Source organism: Trichomycterus rosablanca, chromosome 16 (assembly GCF_030014385.1).
Source record: "Trichomycterus rosablanca isolate fTriRos1 chromosome 16, fTriRos1.hap1, whole genome shotgun sequence".
Classification (NCBI taxonomy): Eukaryota; Metazoa; Chordata; class Actinopteri; order Siluriformes; family Trichomycteridae; genus Trichomycterus; species Trichomycterus rosablanca.
This window is the reverse complement of record NC_086003.1, coordinates 16456065-16478230: the sequence shown is the minus strand read 5'-3', so window position 1 is coordinate 16478230 and position 22166 is coordinate 16456065. Positions and strand designations below refer to the sequence as shown.

At 39.0% G+C, this 22166-nt stretch overlaps 2 protein-coding genes and 3 non-coding genes across 5 annotated transcripts; all 5 read right to left on the bottom strand.

Annotated features, from left to right (window-relative positions):
* Window positions 1–540: 540 nt before the first annotated feature.
* cct6a (chaperonin containing TCP1, subunit 6A (zeta 1)) lies at window positions 541–9612 on the bottom strand. Its single transcript, XM_063010977.1, has 14 exons — window positions 9419–9612; window positions 8555–8618; window positions 7234–7368; window positions 6575–6748; window positions 5810–5913; window positions 5085–5195; window positions 4116–4275; window positions 3694–3776; window positions 3239–3335; window positions 2667–2814; window positions 2416–2549; window positions 1755–1857; window positions 1587–1659; window positions 541–996 (listed from the first exon to the last, which is right to left on the bottom strand). The coding sequence occupies exons 1-14, from the start codon at window positions 9553–9555 to the stop codon at window positions 924–926; spliced, it is 1596 nt and encodes a 531-aa protein (XP_062867047.1). The 5' UTR covers window positions 9556–9612; the 3' UTR covers window positions 541–923.
* On the bottom strand, window positions 3498–3629 carry LOC134331012 (small nucleolar RNA SNORA15). Its single transcript, XR_010015083.1, has one exon. It is a non-coding gene; the product is annotated as a small nucleolar RNA SNORA15 (small nucleolar RNA).
* LOC134331014 (small nucleolar RNA SNORA22) lies at window positions 4666–4800 on the bottom strand. The gene has a single exon (XR_010015085.1). It is a non-coding gene; the product is annotated as a small nucleolar RNA SNORA22 (small nucleolar RNA).
* LOC134331011 (small nucleolar RNA SNORA15) lies at window positions 5613–5744 on the bottom strand. Its single transcript, XR_010015082.1, has one exon. It is a non-coding gene; the product is annotated as a small nucleolar RNA SNORA15 (small nucleolar RNA).
* Window positions 9613–12320: 2708 nt separating the features above from the next.
* On the bottom strand, window positions 12321–21231 carry LOC134330050 (protein NipSnap homolog 2-like). The gene is made up of 10 exons (XM_063010978.1): window positions 21116–21231; window positions 19457–19596; window positions 19224–19269; window positions 18686–18780; window positions 18458–18528; window positions 17386–17526; window positions 16792–16823; window positions 15629–15723; window positions 13567–13650; window positions 12321–13472 (listed from the first exon to the last, which is right to left on the bottom strand). Exons 1-10 carry the CDS (start codon window positions 21205–21207, stop codon window positions 13408–13410), a joined length of 861 nt encoding a protein of 286 aa, XP_062867048.1. The 5' UTR covers window positions 21208–21231; the 3' UTR covers window positions 12321–13407.
* Window positions 21232–22166: the final 935 nt, after the last annotated feature.

The window sequence follows — 22166 nt, the reverse complement described above, 5'->3', positions numbered from 1 at the left end:
GAACTAGCTACTTTATATTGCCTTAAGGTGTGATTTAGTGTATAGGTGAGTATACTGCACTGCAATGCACTGGTAAACCATCCATGGTGTACAGTAAACGCTAAAAATTCAATGTTCTAATTAAGGTGGCACAGTACCATATAGCTCCAAGGTCATGGGGATCTAGGTTTAAACCCAGTGTGTCTATTCCTGCACACCAGTTTCTTCTTACCTCCCAAAACATAGGTGAACTAGCTACTTTATATTGCCTTAAGGTGTGATTTAGTGTATAGGTGAGTATACTGCACTGCACTGGTAAACTGTCCATGGTATACAGTGAACCCTGAAAATTCACTGTTCTAATTAAAGTGGCACAGTACCATGTAGCACCAAGGTCATGGGGACCTAGGTTTAAACCCAATGGATCTATTCTTGCACACCAGTTCTTTATTACATCCCAAAACATAGGTGAACTAGCTACTTTATATTGCCTTAAGGTGTGATTTAGTGTATAGGTGAGTATACTGTACTGCAATTAACTGGTAAACAGGGAGACAAGGCTGTTGAATGCTGTGTTTATTCTGTTTAAGTAAAAATGTTAAAGGTATAGATGACGCAGTATGATCTCTTTGTTTGATAAGGATTATTGGTTTCTTTAATAAGTCATGGAGGGCATTTGACACTCATGGACTTCTCATAAACCAAAACATTTGATGGGTACAAAGTTCAGTGCTTTTTAAACAAATCTCATAAATAACCCAACTGATAAGTGGAAGAGTGACGTTTCCGAAAGAAAATTACTAGCGGACATATAACGAAGTGGGTTGCTGTCGCTGTTTAATCCAGGCAAGATGGACTTGGCGCAGTACTCCAGGCATCTGAGCGTCAAACCACAGGTCACCTGCAGTCTTCTTCAACCCGTCGGTTTATTATGCTCAGTGAGTTTAGCCTTTGAGGGAGGACATTCCGGCTCTCATGATCTCGTCTACTAGCAGAATGTTGCTAGCGATTACAGTGCTAAGGGGGCAAAAGAAAAACTTGTTAAAAACTGAAAAATGTGTTTTAAAAAGATACTTACAAGTGCTAGTCTTGATGGATTTTCATGTCCTATGTCCTAAAACATTTGAGTAGGTATAAGTATAAAATGACATACCAGTTTGTCATCCTATGATACGAATGTCTAAGACATCCCTTTCCCACACAGACACTTTGTTAACTAGTCCACTGGGTGAGTGATTGCCCCAATGTGCACTTAGTGCCAGGTTTGGGATCCCAAAAATATAATTACCCAGGCTTAAAAAAGACATTTAATTGATTTATTTATTAGGATTTTGATATCATGTTTTACACACTTTGGTTACATTCATGACAGGACAGGTAGTTACTGGTTACACGCGATTCATCAGTTCAAGTCTTTAATGTCAAACAGTCACGGACAACTCCACACAGAAAGGACCCAGACCGTCCCACCTGGGAATCGGGTGGCCAAGCAGTCACCTAGCTTTGTTAACTGTTTTATGTTTACAGAGTTTTTTTTTTCATTCTGTTACCCCTTTTAAAAAACAGATTTTCCATAATTAGCTACTAAGTGCTTTAGCTTTACTTACCATGAGTGAAGCAGCTGCTTTTTAACGCTGTAGTTATCCCAAACACCAGCCTCTGCAGCTAACATAGGCTCACCTAGGGAATGCAGAAAAACATTGTTAAGATGCTATAATGTGTGTTAAATAAATTAATATGGGTAAATGCAAGCGTCCAAATACTTAGGGACACACCTGTGCTCAGGTCCACACCGATGAGCTGTGCTGACACTTTCAATTCAGTCTGCAGTTTCACAAGTGTCTCCTGTGGATCGTAGCCTGAATTCTGGGCCAGGACCTGCAAAGAGCACAGACAACCATGCTGTAGTTCTGCAGATGTTTGCTACAGTGTATATGAAAAAAACAGAAAAGTGCCACCTATTTTTTTTATGCCAAAATGTAAAACAGTAACAAACCGCTTTATCCTGATTAGGGTCACGGGAGGTCAAATTTCACTGAAAAATTTAAAGATGACAGGGTGCCCAACCCTCACAGGGTTTCAGCCCATCTTTCTTTCCCAGACATAGCCAACCATGTCTGTGTAGATGCCCAGCTGGATATTAGTTGTGACCGTGTCACCACCTGAACATCTGACATGAAACTCGTTTTGCTTTTGTAATCGAAAGCTTTAGTTAGTTTATTTGTTTAATTCTTAATGCCACATCAGCTGCTATGGCTACTATCATGGCTGAGTAATATATTCAGTCTTTAAACATCAAAGTAGGGGGTCAATTTGCTCTCTATACTTGTGTGTATAATGGTTAGTGTTTGTGTGACTATGAGGATAAAGCTCTAGTAGATATTATGAATTCATTTTAAATGGTAACAATAGTTACACCACAAGTCATCACACTACCTTTGGAATGATGAGCAGAGCATCAGCAAACGCTTGCACACCCAGCTGCGCCCGGCCTTTCACTTTTGGTTTATGTTTCACCAGAGCATCTGCCACAGCCACCTCAAAAGCTCCTGCTCCTGGTACAACAGAACCTGTTCGGTAGATAAATGGTAATGCTTAGCATGGCCACTTTTGAACCCCAGATTTTGCATATTCAAACACAGTAGCTTAAAAGATGAGTTTTGTAGTGAAGTAAGCAAAGCACGTACCATCTTCAATGGCGTTTTTGACTGCGCGCAGACCATCTCTCACAGCGTCTTTAATCTGTGTCAGTGTGTGTTTGTTGGGCCCTTTAATCAGCAGTGTAACTGAGCGTGGGTTTCCACACTTCTCAATGAACGTGTACTTCTCCTCTCCCTGTACCAAACACCACAAATATAGAAAAACCATTACTTCATGTGCTCAAGAAAACACATGATCAGTACAACAGTAAACATCATCTGTGAAGGGAAAAAAAAAAAGTGTGAACCCATAAATTTAATAAACTGTAGCTCCCCCCTTTAATCACCACCACCAAACATTGTGGAATTGGGTTTGTATTGAACCGAATGTCTTCAGCAGAGGGACAAGCAAAGACATACATGAACTTCATATTGATTATCTAGCATAAACATTATCTGTATGTTTTTGTCATCAATTAACTGTGTTAATGGGCAAATTATCTGTGCTTATGCATTGTCCATTGCTCTTATTGTTTTTAAATAACAAAAGGAGAACATATGCCCAAATCAAAATCTGTCTGGTCAATCCTTGAAAAAGCACGAAGAGTCTGTAAACTAACCAGTGTGTGTTCATAGACGAGACCAGCATAGCCCAGGCATTCAGGAGTAAGATCATCCACAGAGTTCATCGCAACCCCACCACAGGCCAAGGTCAGTCTGAAATGGGAAGGATAATTAATAAAAAAAATACAAGGCATTCTCCAACTACATGTTTACAGGTGCGGCTTCACCAGTTCAAATCTGAACACATCTCCCACAAGAGATTATCCAAACCCAGGCATAAATACAGCACAAGACTTTAGGTGAACTGGATATGAATTGTGTGCTCTCTTCATATTAGTAATAACATACAAAAGGTACCACTGTGATTGAGTCAGAGAACGAGTGATAATTTTGCATGGTGTCTGACTGTGTTTACTACAGGAAAAGTGAAACAGAATTCAGCCATGCTTGCAGGATGTGTTAACAGTTTCTTCTACAAAGCCAAAAATAAAGGGCTGACCATGCACTGTACCTTTCCATGTTCCTCCTCTTTGCCCGACGCAGGGCCACAATGCCTTCTTTGGCCAGAGCATCTAGGGAGAATGGATCGATGCCCTGTGTGAAAGGGGAGCAAAGTTCATATACTGCTGAATGGCAAATTTTGTATTTTTTGTGGAGTGTGCTGGTCCCATGAATACAGTAAGTAAGAACAGCAGATCTTCTACTGCAGAGGTATAGACCACACTTTACTGTAGCACAATTCAAGACCAAGAAAAGCTATTCAAGCAGACCTGGGTGTTCACTGTGCACAATGCCATAAATAAGAATGTATTTTTACATATAGATATACTTTTCTTCTGCAAAAAACATTAATGATTGTGGGGCTAAGGCTCTGAGATTATAATTGTTATTAAAAACAGGCTTCACTAATACATAAATAACAACCGTAACTACCTTTTGGTTGATGACCACAAAGCCCTTGTTATTGTCAGCGCAGACTTTGTTCTTCAGCTCAATGATTTTGCGCACACGCTCCTCAATGAACTTCCTTTCAGCCTTCACCAGCTTCTCTCTTTCACCGGCACTCTTGTAAAAGAAGCCAGAATTCACCTCACTGTGGAAAGAGCATAATTCATTATTGCACATTCCTTATTATTAAGGACTACAGGGCTATAAATTCAACTAGGAAATCGTTTCTTAACATCCTGTACATCAGGGGTTCTGTACCTGTTGCCAATTGGCTATTTACAAGCCCAAACACATGCATTTTGTGTGTTTTATTGTTCATAAGGGTCAATGCTGTATCACAATCCTTTCAATTTGTTTAGGGCAGGTGCTGGCCTCAGTAAAATGTGCACCTTGATAGATAGAGGGTTAAAATTAACATCAGTTAATTTCTTTTGACAATGCCTTTGTTGCTCGCTTTGAGGTCGACCTTCAGTATTCAGCAAAGTTTTGTACATCGGTAAAATGACAAGTTGTATTAAAAAACTAAGACAAATGGATTTGTGCTGGTCCCATGAATACATGTAGCAAGAACAGAGTGTCTTGTACTGCAGAGGTATAGACCACATTTTACTGTAGCACAGTTCAAGACCAAGGAGAGCTATAGAAGCACCCATGGGTGTTCACTGTGCATTTGGACATTTTCTAATTAGCCCTAGGCAGCAGAAAACAGTCCAAATCCAAAAATTTCATACAGTGCATGTGGATTCATTTTCCAGCCTTTTACCAATGTTTCCTGATCTACTTCCAGCATTGCCACAGTGTACAAGGCAACAGACAGGCTCCAGTTAGTAATACTTAAAATGCATACACATAAAACTGGCCAATAAACGACATGAAAAATAGGTGTACCTGATTACCTTTTTCAAATATTGACACTGCAAGTGTTATGTGGTTATAAAAACGAACTGGACGTACGTTTTTTCGTATTCCAAAGAGACATTGCAGGTCAGAACGTAAGCATCTTCCACTCTTTTCTTCATGTCAGGATGTCTGGCACCATGGTCCAACACCAGACCTCTGATCAATCTAAACCACAAAAAATAAACAGTTCAAACAATTAAAACAAGCTTAACTGAACATTTACAGCTTTTAGCGAAAAATTGTAAACAAACTGACCCAAGCAATTAAAGATTAAGGGCCTTGCGTAAAGTACAAAAGTGGCAGCCAAGCAGTAATAGGGTTTGAACCAGCAAACTTCTGATTATTAGTCCAGTATCATAACTGCTGAGCTACCACTACACAAACATCAACAGTTAAGGCTATACTTAGGCCTACACAGATTTTAGTAACTCGGGTCCTGTACGGTTCTGATTAAGTCAGCGCAACTTCATTTGTATAAATTTATACTCTGACCTAAAGAAACCCCTTAAATGAGAGATAAAACACTTTTGGAATTAAACAAATTATAATTAAGGGTTCTCAACAAACTGCTCTGTATAATGACTGTATGCTCCCTTCATATTAGTGATAACATATAAAAGCTACCACACAAATTCAGTGAAAGGAAGCATGGTAATCTTGCATGGTGTCTGACTGCATTTACTACAGAAAGAGTAAAACAGAATTCGGCCATGCCAATAGTAATTCAAGCCCACGATTAGTGTGAGCACTAAAAACACATGCAGCTGAGCAGTTCTTACTGTGTATCACTGTCCGTTTTGTGCTTCATTTCCATAATCTCCACCATATAAAGATCAATGGGTTCGTTAGGTTTCTTTATGGCCAACACTGCATCCACCACAGCCTGAGGGGGGGAAATACAGCTTGTTTTAGCATAGATTATGTACAAAGAATAAATTTCTGTGCCAACAAAATTATGAATGATTATGACTGACAAGTGGAATAAAATGTTTCGGTATAAAGTTCAAATATTTATGAAAGATGCTGGTCTCATAAATACGAGCAGCAGGATAGCAGGATCAACATTTCTTTATTGCACCACAGTTTACAAAATGCAAAAAATGGATTTGTGCTGGTCCCATGAATACATGTAACGAAAAACAAGTGTCTTGTACTGCAGAGGTATATACCACATTTTACTGTAGCACAGTTCAAGACCAAGGAGAGCTATAGAAGCACCCATGGGTGTTCACTGTGCATTAGGGTCTGTTTATTACTGTCAGACTTTAGGCACATTTTAATTATATTACTTTAAGTTTAAACAAGATAGGTTACACCAGGATAAAACTGTATCAGGAAGGGCATCTGACATGAAAACTGTACACAGTCTGGTATACATACCAGATCCGCTGTGGCAAGAACTAAAACATGCAGCCTGGGGAGGGAACCTCTATAAAGTCATACTTGAAGGTTTCAGATCATTACACAAAGGAAGGACTGGGATGCTGGCTTTATAAAACAGCTGCAAGCTGAAAATGTGACATAAATAAAATACAATAACTTGCCTCTGTTAGCAGGTCAGCAAGCTCTGTGTGGACTTTGGTTCTCAGTGAGGTCCTGGCCACATTGACCAGAATCTCACGGTCTATCTCCTTGGTAACCTTCACCTCTTCCAGCACCTGGAGTGCCTTGTCTTTAGCAGCTTCAAAGCCCTCAGCAATGATCCTGGGGTGGAGACCCTAAAAAGAGGGCACAAAGACGTGGTCTGCCTTAAAACTTAAACAAATTTTTCCTTCCAAAGGCATTCACAAAACACATATATGCACCATGCACACTTAAACACTTACATGACAATGCAAGAAAGGGAGGTTTCTGAACTACCAAGCAAAATGATAATAAATAAAGGGTCTTACAGGGTCTTTGTCAGCCATAGACTTGAGTTGGGTCTATTTTTATGGCCTAAACCACCTTTTTCATTTGCTATGATTAAGACACTGCAACTCTATGTACTGGCCAAACATACAATACTAAACCAAAACTGGCCAATTCAGGAAAACAAATCTAAGATTTGGTGGCTTTAATGTGTGGAAAATCACAGCATGTGAGTAATGTCTATTGTAAATATTGTATTTTAAATTAAATTTTTTGACAGAAAAACTTTACCTTTCTTTTTAATATACACCGAGTTGCAATTTTGTCAAACAAACAGCACATGATTACCAACCTCACTGATATAAAGATCAGCCTGTTTCAGCAACTCGCCAATAATGAGCACGTTGGATGTGGTACCATCTCCAGTAATGTCATCCTGGGCTGTGGCTACTTTAGCAATCAAGGAGGCAGTTGGATGCTGAATTTGCTGCAAGTAAAACAATCAACAGAAAGAGCAAAGCATTAAGTAATTCATCCACACACTTTACTAGCTACAAAGCATGAGAAATTCTCCAAAGCAGAAGTTCAGAGCATACCGTCAGTTTAAGAGATGACATATATTCAACAAAAATCTTTAGAGTAATTATTCAATCCTGTTTAGCAGACAAGAATTTATACATATGAGGGAGTTGAAGTGACAATTTGAACTCTTGAAAATGCCAGTCCTTAAGTTGCCTGACTCATAATCATAAGATAAGATATCCTTTATTTGTCATATATACATATACAGTTGTACAGTACAATGAAATTTTTTCTTCACGTATCCCAGCTTGTTTGGAAGCTGGGGTCAGCCATCGTACAGCGCCCCTGGAGCAGAGAGGGTTAAGGGCCTTGCTCAAGGACTCCAACAGTGGCTGCATAGCTGAGCCTGGATTTGAACCGCCAATCTTCCGGTTGATAGCCCAAAGCTGTACCCACTAGGCCACCACTGTCCCGGCCACCACTGTCCCAATCATGCATTTTTTTAAACAACTTCAAATAAACACAATTTAAAATAGACACAATGGGTTTGTTATCTTAAATACTTGGGGCATGATCAAGTCTGGGTTAAAATACAGAGCAATTAGCCGCTCAGGTGGCACAGCGGTCAAGTACACTAGCGCACCAGAGTTGGGGTTTCGGATACATTGTATCGAATCTCAGCTCTGCCTATCTGACTGGGCTGGGTGGCTGTATGAACAACGATTGGCTGTTGTTCAGGGTTAGAGGGTAAGAAAGTCGGATCATAGGTCCTCATAACTGGTGCGACTGCGGCCCCTGCTGGCTGACTGATGGCACCTGCACAGGGCTGAGGAATAATGCTGATGGGGGTGTGGCCCTCCATACACAGTGCCCATCAAGTGTATGAACTTGACTCGTGCAGGTGAAAAATGCCGTCTGTACTGACAGTACGTGCCGGAGGGGGCGTATGTCAGTTGAGAGGCGTCCTCAGTCAGCGGTGAAGGGTTGAATCGGTATAGAGCGCGATAATCAGGGTAATTGGACACAACTAGATTAGGGGAGAAAAATTGGGGGGAAAGGTGGGAAAAATGTAAACAATTAAATAAAAAATTTTTAAAAACAATTTATTAAAAAAAAAAAAAAAAAAAAAAAAATCGATCAATTAATCTTACCATCTCATGCAGCAAAACATTGCCATCCTTAGTTAGCTTTATGTCTCCAGCGCCGGATACCAGCCTAAGGAAACCAAGATAAAATATGTTAAAATCGCTTTTTGCATCAGCTTAAAAGAAAAATATATATATATTAATAAACTAACTGAATAACCCCAAACAGATATTTTCCAGCACACTAATGCATAGTGCTATTTACATTTGTTCAACCATCGTTAATGCAACTAGACAGACAAATCGTTAGTCATAACCATATGAGGGTGGAGCAGGTGGTCAGGATGCTCGCAAATAAAATGCACGTATAACTTCAATTTTACGAAGAAATATATATGGTAATTTTTGTACGCTTATTTTAAAGAATGAGCAAATTGTACATTTGTACCTACAATAAATTCCCTGTAACAGTCACGCAGTGGCTGTCCAAGTGGACCAGATGCTAGCTAGCAAACGTTAGCCGGTCATTGTGAGCCGTTTGATGCCGCTAGCTAGCAAAGTTGAGCAGACACCATGTGGATGACTCGTAAAATGCTAAGCTATATCAGCACGCTAAACTTACTTTAAAGATAGAATTTAATAATTTGTGGTAGGTTTAGCACTTAAATGCGTTTTATTCGCACATACATCAAAAATACTCGCAGTGACTAAGCATTATGTATTATTCTTTTAAATACAACTACCAAGGAAACGCGAGGTAATCCGGGCCGACATCCAAATAGCAAACCATTTACTACGTAGTGTACTACATATAGTGTGCAAAGTCATTATCTAAAACCCTAAATAGTGCGCCTTTGTAGGGAATATTAGCATGTTAGGATACAGCCCGCGCTATTAGCGCCTATGCTAACAGAGACCGAACAAACTTACATTTTCATGGTTCCTTTAGGTCCGAGGTTACTCTTGAGCACATCTTGAAGTCCCCGAGCGGCGCTAATGTTCACAGCGAGGGCAGCCTGAGCTCTGGCCACCTCTGCTTTCGGATTTAGTGCTTTTACTGCAGTCATTCTGACACGGCTCCACTACTTCGTGAGATTGCTAACACGGGCTAGTGGAAAGAGAATTAAGCTCGCAGCCTTCCAGAAACCTCTACACGCCCGGTTTTTAGCCCCGCCTACCTAAAACTTTGATTGGATAAACAAGCACAGGCCAGCATAAACGCATTGCTGATTGGATAATTGAGACGTCTGTCATTCACAAAGCCAACCTGGTTAGACGAAGATGTCTGACCAAATCTGGAAAACGCAGAAGTGCAGACAGTGATAGAAATGGCACAAAAAGTAAAGACTCATTTAAAGTGACTTACTCACAATAACAGCTGCATAAGTGTTTTTTATTATATTGATTGCTCATTACAAGAGATACAGCAACATTTTGACATAGGTCTTTATAGCAACATGTTCTAACAAAGAGATTTTTCAACAAAACCAGACAGTAAATGCCCCAACTGCAAGAACACCAGTCACATAACTGGAAAAAAAAAGTAATATATCAAAGTCTTAAAAGCCACAAAAGCGCAAAGGCAAGCATCAGCAAAACGGGAAACAGTGGTTGCACGTCGAAGTATCTACTGAAGGTTGATTAATGTCCCTAATGTATAACCACATAACTGAATGATCACGTCTACAGTGTAATATCATGATAAAAGTATGTGTGAGCTTCTTAAAGCTAAAATTCGTGACAGGGCCACCATTTAGAAATTATATTCTAAAGTCAAATACGTTTATGCAAGAAGCACAATACTTGGACCTCTGAGCAATGAAAAAACCAATATGGTCTCATGAATCCATTGTCAACATATGTCCTGCTTCTGGACTGATTTGTGTTTAGAATTGTAAGAAACTTGCCATTGACTAGGCTGCTTGTACAAATAAAACAAAAAGCAGAACCTCTATGTTTGGACTCCACAAAACAACTAAATGTGTCCTGTGTTTCATGGCAATAAGACATTAGCAACAGATCTTCTTGATCAAGTCTGGGTTCAAATACAGAGCACTTTATCTTACCATCTCAAGGAGCAAAACATTGCCATCTTTAGTTAGCTTTATGTTGGCTTTATGTCAACAGATCATCTTAAGTCCTGTAAGTTGCAAGGTGAGGCATCCATGGTTCATACTTGTTTGTCCAGCACATCCAACAGATAAAGAGCTAGGGATTAAGACCTAGGGAATTTGGAGGAAAATCAACACCTTAAACTGCTGTCATGTTCCTTAAGCCATTCCTGATTTTTTTTAGTTTGGTAGGGTACACTTTACTGCTAAAGAAGGACAATGCCGTATGGGAATGTTTAAGTAGGTGGTATGTGTCAGAGTAACATTCACGTAAATGCCAGGACAGCTTGCTTTCCTCCGATAGTGCTACCTGGTGCTGCCTATTCCCCAGGTAGGCAATGTACACACACCTGTTTCTTTTACACTATGTAAAAGAAAACTAGTTAACCAGACCAACTTCTTTCATTGCTAAATGGTCCAGTTCTGTTGCTCACACCTCCATTGTAGGTGTTTTCAGTCATGGAAGGTTGGTATGGGTATTTGTACACAGCAAGCTGCAATGCAGTGTTCTGAAACCTTTCCTTCATAGCCAGCAATATCTTTTTCAGCAGTTTGTGCTACTCTTATGTGGAATCACATGGGCTAGCCTTCACCCCCCACCCGCAACAGTGAGCCTTGGTTGCCCATGTCCTTGTCACAGGTTTACCAGCTGTCCTTCCTTAAAGACTTGATATTTTGGAGATGTTCTGACTCAGTTGCCTGAACAGCACAATTTGATACTTTGAGCCCATTTTTCCTGCTTCCAAAACATCAAGAACTAACTGTTTACTTGCTGCCTAATATCTCTTTTCCCTCGATAGGTGCCATTGGTGTAATATGATTGATGATATCAATGTCATAACCAATGTTATTCACTTCACCTGTCAGTAATTTTAATCATGTAGCTTATTGGTGTATTTTTTGGAAATATTCAATGGAAATGTATTATAAAAAAGGCTCAAGTAAAAATCCATCCCATTTACGCTCCAACAACTTCGATATATCCCAGAAATTCCAATACAGACACCAGTACACCATGATGTATGTGGCTGATTATGTATTATGGAAGATAAAATGTGAAATTATATTGAATAACAATATTGCAGGGGCGGCACGGTGGCTTAGTGGGTAGCACTGTCGCTTCACAGCAAGAAGGTCCTAGGTTCGATCCCCAGGCGGGGCGGTCCGGGTCCTTTCTGTGCTGAGTTTTCATGTTATCCCCGTGGGTTTCCTCCCACAGTCCAAAAACATGCCACCAGGCTAATTGGAAACACTGAATTGTCCTATAGATACCTAGCCGCTATATGCACAAACCAGTGCATTGTAGTGCCGGTCCCAAGCCCGGATAAAATAGGGAGGGTTGTGTCAGGAAGGGCATGCCAAATCAATGCGGATCATGATCCGCAGAGAGCCAACCCCGCAGCCGAACGGGACAAAGGCCGAGGAAGAAGAACAATATTGCAGGTGGCATACAGTAGGAAGTGTAGGCCTTGCACAGCTTTAAGGCCCTTGAGACCCTAGATTAATCCCCACTTTTTGTCAGTTTGTCTATGCATAAATGTGTAGGTTTTCTTCTGTTTTCCTCCCCCTTTAAAAATCATAGTGAGCTGAGTGAATTTTTCATTTTATTTATTTGCAATAGAAATGTCCCTACCAATGCAAATCTCAACTGTCATAATCAAAGCAGTCAGCAAAAATAATATAATTAGGATCATCAGTGCACATCAAAAAAGAAACATTCCTGAGGTTCAATCATAAATTTATTTCAGTATGTACATCTACTTTTAATAAAGCAGTGGATGTTAAATAAAACCACATTATACTATAACAAATCCATCCATAATTCAGTTCCTCACAAAATCTGTTTGGCTTGGCAGACCTACATTTGAGTTTTTTGACAATTGGAACAAGGGTATTTTACTGTTTTAAAGGGTCTACCACTGGATTAAAAGAAAACACAGAGAAATGCATTACACAGGCAATGACATAATGTAAGACAGAAATAAACCAGGCATAAAACACATCTGCAAATTGAAGTTAACAAGGTTCAATTGGTTTGATCTGTTTAAGGGGAAAGAGGCATTTTGCCCCCTCCCCCACTTAATTACAATATGTCCAGCTATTGCATTAGTTCGTAACTACGATACAAACTGTACAATTAGCAAAAGTAATGGGACATACGTTAAAAAACCTGGACTAATCTCAACTACCTGTGAGATTTTACCTACAGTAAATATGAAAGACAAATAGATGACTGAAGTGTCCCAAATTAGGGTGTTTATTTGGCAAAACTGCATGCAAGCTGATCAATGTCTTCTGAATGTGAAAGAGAGAGAGAGAATTAATGATGTTGACCATGCTGTAGGTCTTTCAGGACTCACAAAACAAAGGCAGCAACACATCTGCTGCCAAACCTCTTTAAGAAAAAAACACAGCAACCTGTAGAGCCCAAAATATGAAGAGTCAAAACATCCTGATTGGGTTTGAATGAAAATTAGAGAAGCATTGTGACCAAAATCAGAAACAGAATGCACTTCCAAAAGTCTGTGCGTAAACCGTATGTGTTTTAGTGTATAAATCTTTGACAGCATTTTAGACTATTAATTTCCCTGGTTTTAAAAATATTTTTTATGAAAAAGAGCTTCAATTGAATTGTTAACAAAACTAATAAATTGACTAAGTGAATATGGGAAAAGAAGTAAATCAGAGTCAAGAAAAAGGTCAGAATGTTACAAATGAGCAGAAATCAAAAGCAGTGCAAAACGACTGAAACTGTTTAATATTCTAAAATCAGTTTGCCATGTAATTCTGGTTATTGGAGGGGGGAAGCTACTTCAAAGGCGAACTCTTCATGGGAATCATTATTCTCGATTCCATGTGCTGAATCAGAGGAACTAAAGATAAAAAAAAAAAACAAGAACACATTTATTATCCATTAGATGATGTAAAAAAGTGCTATTGTTTTGGATTACGTTCTTCAAAACTCACCTGTGTAGTAGACGATTTCATCCCAACCTTCATGCTGCCAAGCTGCATTTCTTGTTTGCTCTCTTGACTGCAAGTCTTTGTAAGCTGGAAAAAAATGATCAAGAGTGACTCACACTGACTTCACACAAAATTCCTATTGAATAAAAACTTACAATCAACTGCAATGGGGCTTGCAAATTATATTAGTTGCTGATACAGAGCTATTCGAACTCTTAAATGTGTACTGTGGGTGCTCAGGAGGTGAAGTGGGCATATATGCTAGCCCACCACCTTGAAAAGTTCAAACGTTTAAGGTCAAGCCTCAGCTACAGGCCTGGATCAGTGCTCAACAGACACAGTTGGCTGAATCTGAGGAAGAAAATGTTGAATAGGATTTACATCGTTGCTGCCCTTTTGGAGAAGGTTGGTGACAGTTGAGGTGGGTGCTAGTCTACAGCCCTTCTCGGCCAACGTGAGGGTGGTACAAGCAGCAGAGAAATTGCAATAAGAAATGTAACATAACTAAATTGGGATAAGGAAGGGGGGATGCAAAATATATTTTAGGATCATTTAGGATCTTAAACATGGATGTTTAAATACATTTAAAAATCTTCATTACATTTACATTTTCAGCATTTAGCAGACGCTTTTATCCAAAGCGACTTACACAATGAGCTGAACACGATGAGCAATTGGGGTTAAGGGCCTTGCTCAGGGACCCAACAGTGGCAACTTGGTGGTGGCGGAACTTGAACCAGCAACCTTTTGTTTCCTAGTCCAGCACCTTAACCACTAAGCTATCACTGCCCTCATTATTTATTTATGATTTTGTATCACCTGTATTTAAATTGTTAGGTTTGAAACTAGTCATTGCATAGTGCACACAGGAAGCCTGGGAACCTTAATAAGGAAAATCTGACATCATAGCACAGTGTGCACTAGGCATTAGAGATAAAGTCTGAGAGTATTGTGAACAGTGGTAAAGCTGTTCGATTTTTAGTAAAGAGTTAGTACTTAAGTGATGTTTAGATTCAACTGGTCTGTCAGTAATCATGTCTGGATGTGGCTAGTGAAACTGAACCCAGTTGTCAATTGAATTTGGATAATTTAGTAGATAAGGAGGCAATTATTTTTTCATATAGCCCAGGCAGGGCTGAATAAAGCAATAAGCCACGAGAGGCCGTGCGTTACTGTGATTTTAGCACGGGGATGACTTCTTGATGAAAACTTCTTTCCCCGTGCTAAAATCATAGCAGTAACGCACAGCCTCGAGTGGCTTATTGCTTTTATAAAACGGCGGTCAACATAAAATACAATAAATACAACAATGTTTAATTCATAAATGTATTTATTGTGTATAAACTTACAATAAAGCATTCTTCTGCGATGCCAGGTAGTTCGATTAACAGTGTTGCTAGGCAACATGAGGGCGAAAATAACATTAACTATTTCTTCTTAGTGGCGTATTAATATGGAATGATGTGAGGTGGTCCTAGGTGTGCGTTTATCAGGGATTTTACAACGGCTTCGAACGCGGCTCAGCCAATCAGATTTTAGGACCGGAACTATCCGTTTTATAATGGAAGTTTTGCTTCCATAAATAAGGCCATAAATAATCAGTTAAAACATACACATGTTTTAGATCATCAAACACAAAATAAGTGTGACAAATATCCAAAAATAAAAGAAACTGGGAAGGGGGCAAACACAAACTATATAGATACATTTCCTGAATAAAATGCAAGTGTAATTCCAAATCAGCACTGGTACAGTATTTGGGAGGGTTGAAGACTTTTGTTGAGATATGTGATTGTGCGTGTGCAAGTATGTAATTTGTGGGGGTCTAAATACTTTTGCTCAGATAGTTGACATTGTAAGTGTTTTGCTCAGACTGGTGATTGTGTGTAAGCATTTAGTTGGTGTGCGTGTGAATACTTTTGCTCAGACAGGTGTCTGCAAGCACACTAATTACTATTATGATGGCCTACTGCAATCACACTAATTACTCAAAATTTGACCAGACTACTGAAAAAGCACTATACAAATAAATTTGACTTGATTATTACATCAGAAGTTCACCTACCCCATAGATGATGTACCATGTACAAACTTCCGATCTGTGAGAAGAAGCCTCCTACAGCCTCGTTGTTCTGCTGCCGAAGCTCAATAGCCCGGGCCCTGTTAAAACCATATAAAAGCACTTCCAGTATTATGCCAGTTTCTATGGAGATCAAATGATCATACTCATCCAATTGTAAAAAGAAAAGAAAAAAACACATCCTCATTCAGTTCTGTGATTTTTATACACAAAGACATAAAATGTAATCTGGTTTTATTAGATCTTATACCCAACATCAGGAAAGAGTGTTTTTTTGTTTACCAGTCATCAAATTTACTTACTGGCAACTATTAGAAACACTATACTTATACTGGGTAGGACCTTCTTTACCCTCCAGCCTCAGTACATTGTGGTATGGATTTCACAAGGAGACATGTCTGCAAAATGTAATGGTTCCAGGTTGTGTGTAGAAATGACCAAGTCAAAGTCTATGCATTGTTGGGACCTTAACCGAGATGTGTGTAAGAAAAGACCATTGATGAACTACAACTGTAAGGAAGAGTTCGGTAAGGTTCAGGATGATGAACCTACTATTTTGTACATTGCTTCTGCTTACAGGTTGACTGTTTGTTTACCACTAATGTTTTTTGACTTGATATATAAAAACACAGAACTACAAGATGGTGCACTTTTTTCTTTTTTTTTTACAAGTCAGCATTTCAAACAATGATAATGTCCTATTCACACAAAATATTTGGCACATTTGTATTACATAAGACTTACCTTAACAATGCATGCAATAATGTCCATAGTCAAACCAAACATGAATTTGTAAAGCTTTCAATTATTAATTTCAGCTGAATGATACAGTATTGCATAGACATGCAGAATTGAATGATTCTAGGATGTCAGCTTATCATTTTTTTAAAACAAATTTCAGCAGGCAATAATATGTATTCAAATTAAGACAGGCAGAAAAGGTCATTTGCATTTATTCATATACATTATCTATCCATTGTGGACTGAGCTCATAGTTTAAATGTTTTATTTACAAGGCGTATTACCCTCCTTTTTCAAAATTCAGCAACTGCAAAAGCAATAATAAAACCAGTTAATCTGGTTTTAAAAACCAATAAACAAATAAAAATACACATTCTTGTGCAAACAGTTTTATAAGTATACTTTACCAGTAATTTCCCCATTCAATCATGGTTCCAGGCTGCAAGAAAAAAAAAAAGATAGTTATCTAGAGAAAATTAAAAAACTAAAATAAAAAAGTACCACTGTACTAATCTTCTAACAAATCATAACTAAAGTAGAGGCACATGATAATATTGGAATCATATCGTTATACCCCAATATACCCCAATAATCAATGGGGAAACAAAGACATCATCTCAATGCTACTCGAGGAACAAATCAGACCACGAATTCCAGGCCAAATCTTTTTGTCTAGCATTAATGTGTGATCTCACAGATGCTCTTCTCCCAAGGGCACAAATTCCTTAAAATGTTGTGGTAAGCCTTCCCAGAACAGCAAACTGTGACAGCCACAAATTGGGGGCCAACACTACACATATGCCCATTGTTTTGGAATGGAATGTCCAACAAGCTTATGGTCGTGTTCACATACTTTTGGCCATATAATGCAATTCAATGACAATTTTTATTATAGTAACTTAGAGAACTTACAGAATACAGTGAATACCAATATAACACTGATATACCCTACTGATGAAATATATGTTGATACACAGACATTATTGTTATACATTTCATACCCTGAGTTGATAGGATCTGAGCTCGTATATGTTAGGTCCGTCTCTGGGCACAGGCTCGTTCCAGAAGCTGAACTCCAAGAGCAACTGGTTTCTACGGGACAGCAGCATTCTTCCTCGGTTTTCTCTGTACTCCATAAATTCCTGTTTAGATACAAATTTTCATGTTAGCCATTTTAGTAAACAGCAATGAAAGTAGCCAATATGAAAGAAACAAGTATCAGAAAAGCAAACAACGCCATGAGAACTTTTCCTTAGCAAATACTGTAAACTGTATTTATGATTTCAAAACCTTTATGGTTATGCATTTTAATTTAAAGACTTAAGAGATCAAGCTATTTTTGCTGTGTAGATAACTACTACAGTTGTATTTTCATTTGGTTTGCTTTATTGTTGGAAATAACAAATAAATAGCAATCTGCATGGTGCAAACATTACATATGTTTGCAAATACTTATGAAAAATTACTATTTCTATGCTGAATTTAACACATCAAAAATATTAAAACAGTACATGTGACTTGCAAAAGTTTGAGCATCCTGTCATGTAGTAGTGTGACTGAAATCACAGTTTTCTGTCACCAGCTAACAGTCATTGATTTCTTGAATTAAAAAGTACTTCTGCCAATAATTAACCAATCACAGCATTTGGTTACAAAATGCTTCTGACTTATTTAGGCCTGGTTTTGCATTTTTTTTTTTTTTTAAACAGTGACAATTTTGACATATAAGGTTCCCTTGAGTGAACAGGGATGTCCATATAGTGCAGTGGTGCTCTGATGTAGACACAATCCTATCAAAAGTATTGCTGTGATATAGGGGTTTTGTTTTATATTCTAAGTCCACTAGCAGTTCTCACACATATTTACACTGGTTTTTTAAATGTTGAATTAAACTGCTCCCCAATTAAATGGAATTAAGTTTAAGTGCCCAAAAGTGCTATAATATTTATTGTTATTATTACAGACTACAGAATAGTTAATTAATAAATTACTGATGGAACTGACTCTGAATTTTGTAAGTTCTTAGTAGTATGGAACAGGTTTTATGTCACAGGAGTTGCCTCGGATACACACCTTGTTCTTTCTAAGTTTGTTCATGACCTCAGTCAGGGCAGGGTAGCCTCCTCTGTATCGCCACAAATGCACTAAAAGAAAAATAGGAGAAACAAACACAAGCTATTTCTATGGTGCATATGTTCATTAGCATTTATTACATATCGGAAATGTATTCACTGTGTGTGCCAAAACCTTAGCAAATGCATTTGTAACTAAAAAAAGTAACTGAAAATCACTCAGACTCACCTGCTTGATCCTGCTCCCCATACCACGTGTTCCAGGTGCCCACCAGCTCACATGGATAATTAGGGTCAGCATGGATAGATGGTAAGACTTGTTCACTGTGTGTGCAGAAGTAGGTGTTACATATTAAGAGAAACATATTGAAGAACAACTGATCTAGTGTATTAGCATGTTAGTTTCTGACATTAATCTTCAGATTATACATTTCAGAACAACAAAGCTTTCAATTAGCATTACAAACATTCTGAAATTTAATTAAAATGTAGAGGAAAAACATAACAGAAACTGAAGTACAATTGATTTTTAATGATCAATTTTAAAAGTTAAGGTCACTCTCTTTTAATAAGCACAACACAAGTTACAAATAAAGTGTGCAAATTAGTTATTATTATCCCAACCATGAAAGCAATCAGAGAAAAACTGCAGTTTAAAAAGCCAAACAACTACTGCTGATTGTATATTTATTAAATTGAGACTAGTGAGCAGAATTTAACAAAACACAAGTTACTACACAGCACCTTCTCAATATGGATGATCTTACCAAAGTTTGTTATATTCATCAAGGCACTCTGGCTTGACATTGTGAACTGTAAAAGAAAGGCATGTTATGCACTGCAACAGACTGTGCCTTTACTGACTAATGGAGCACATCTCTACATAATCTATTGTAATCTTGCCTAGCAAACAATGTGTAGCAATGTGTAGCAAACTGTTGCAATGGAAATCTGTGCTTGATACACGCGAGTAATCTGTGTGTTGGATAATGAGACGTACACTGAATTTTGTACAGGTTTTGAGCTTCTTCTTTGGCCAGCAGGTGAGAGTGTGCATCTTTCCTGGGGTCAACTTTTCTTACAAAGAGAGATTTGAACCAGCTGTCTTCACGGTGTAGGTTCGAAGATGCAGACAGACTCCTGAAGGTAAAAAAGAAAAATAATTACACCCTGGGTGCTCAGGTGCAGTGGTATCAGGGATCGAATGTTAGAATAGAATGCCTTTATTTGTCATATATAACTATATATCTTCATCTATGTATCCCAGCTTGTTTGGAAGATGGGGTCAGAGCGCAGGGTCAGCCATTGTACAGCGCCCCTGGAGCAGAGAGGGTTAAGGGCCTTATTCAAGGGCCCAACAGTGGCTGCATGGCAGAGCTGGGATTTGAACTCTCAACCTTTCAGTTGATAGCCCAATGCCCAAAGCTCTACCCACTAGGCTACCACTGACCCTGTTATTGGCTGGCTGAACATCTCCTCATGATTGGCTATGTCTGAGGAGTAGCCGAAGCCCTGCAATGGGTTGGCGCCCTGTCCAGGGTATTCCTGCTCTGTGCCAGGAGTCACCAAGTACCTGCAACAACTCTGACCAGGATAAAGTAAACAAAGAGCTTGTTTTAAGCTTCAGTTTTAATGCCTGTCCTTAAGGGCTGCATATATGCAGACCCCACACATCAGCTGATGGATAATGTAGCGGTCGAATATGCTGGACCACTGCACTTTTCCACAAACATCACAGTCCTTTCTGTACTGTACAGGCGGTGGAAAAATACAGACAGTGTAGCATGATCTTGAGTCTGTATTACTGCTCTACGTAAAAATCTGCTGGCTGGAGTAAAAGACTGGCAGGCATGCACTAGGCTGCAGACGTCCTCAGCCAGTTGTAGGGGTCTCCTGAGTACACATGGTAATTGGATGTATCTAAATACAGTGTAATCGGGGGTCCGGCAGCATTACGAAAGTTGCAGTAAATCCATTCAATCCTGTGAAAACTGTCCAACTGTCAATAAAAATGTAGCCAACTATGCAAATTATTATTATGCAAATTTTCATATAGAAAGAATAATGGTGTAACAGACAACAATTTATTAAGGTGAAATTAATTATCCTAAACAGCTGCATATTTTGGTGTTGGGAAACTGATCATTTTTCCATAGACAGTAGAAGGCATCGCTGGAATTGTTTTCTAAGCACCCTTTATTTACAATTAAGTCAATGTACGTTATTTTATACTAAATAGACATTCAGAACGTCCATAACAGGCACAGGTCATTAAAACAATTCCAGAGTGTTAAGTCTTATACTGGTTTGAAAATGACCTTGAGCTGAAACTCAATAGCTAAAGGTTTTATTGCCCTCAAGATAAGAACTGCAGACAAATCCATGCAGTAACTTCATGTCCAGTTTAATGCTGTAGAAACGTTTCTTCTGACATACATACCACACGAAATAAGAGCTGCAAAATATCTGAACCACCTAAACTGAGAGAAGGATGTGACGCCTACAGACCATTCAAACACAGCTAAAGGGCTAACGTGCTACTAGCCTAGCCTGTTAGCACTGGGTTTGAGAGTAAACAAAGGCTTAAAGTGTAAGAACACAAACAATTCAGGAATTAAACATTTCCGTTAAACACTTAAGCTTGAAATGCAGCTCTAACCTGATAGTTAAAGCCACCTGCTGTCTGGACCGTAGTCCTGTCCCAGCCTGGTGCAGGCCCTTCCCCAGGCTCTGAAGGACTCTGGTCGCCATCTTTCCTGAATGTCGAGTAGTCGCGGTTCCTGCTACACAGCTGTACCAGCGCCGCGCTGCATGCAGTTCCGCTTACCGCCACCAGGGCGGTAGCACGGTTTATTTTAGTTAGTGCCCTGCAGGCAGGGTGAAGTGGGTGGCGTAGAGTAAGTAGCAGGAGTAACGTTTCTGCCTGAGTGAAAGATAAAGTTTACAACACAGTAGTGAGGCATAATATGTTGTATGGCTTGGAGTTGGTGGAGCTGACAAAAAGACAAGAGAGAGAGCTGGAGGTGGTAAAGATAAAGATGGTGCGACTCTTGTTCGATAAGATAGCCTTGTATTATCCCACAAGATATAAAAGTGTTTACACATACACCGATCAGCCATAACATTAAAACCACCTCGTTTCTACCCTCTCTGTCCATTTTATCGGCTTCTGATCCCCTTATACCAGCACAACACACACTAACACACCACCACCATGTCAGTGTCACTGCAGTGCAGAGAATGATCCACCACCCAAATAATACCTAAAAAAAATTTTTTATGTAGAGATATATAAAAACATATATAAAAAAAATTTTTAATTACAAATTTAAAAAAGTTGAACAACATTGCACTGTTTTATAAAAGTACAACAGGTTTTAAAAAAAGGTTAAAAAAAACACAGATAAAAAAAATATATACGCAGGTGGAGAACCCTGTTGCCAAGCTGCCCAGTGCTGCCACTGTCTCACACATTGGCTGAGAGGTGTTCTCCATTAAGAATGAAAGCTTGGACATTGTCCCTCTTTCCCCTACATAGAAGGAATTGAGAACGGCCCCCTGTATTTCAAAAGACCGGAGCCTCTTCAACAAATTGAGTCTACTCTGGCCTTTCTTGTACAGTGCCTGTGAGTTTTAGGCTTGTTGGGAGTGACAAGGATGGACATGATTTGGAATGAGTTCATTAGAGGGATAGCACAGTTAGGATGTTT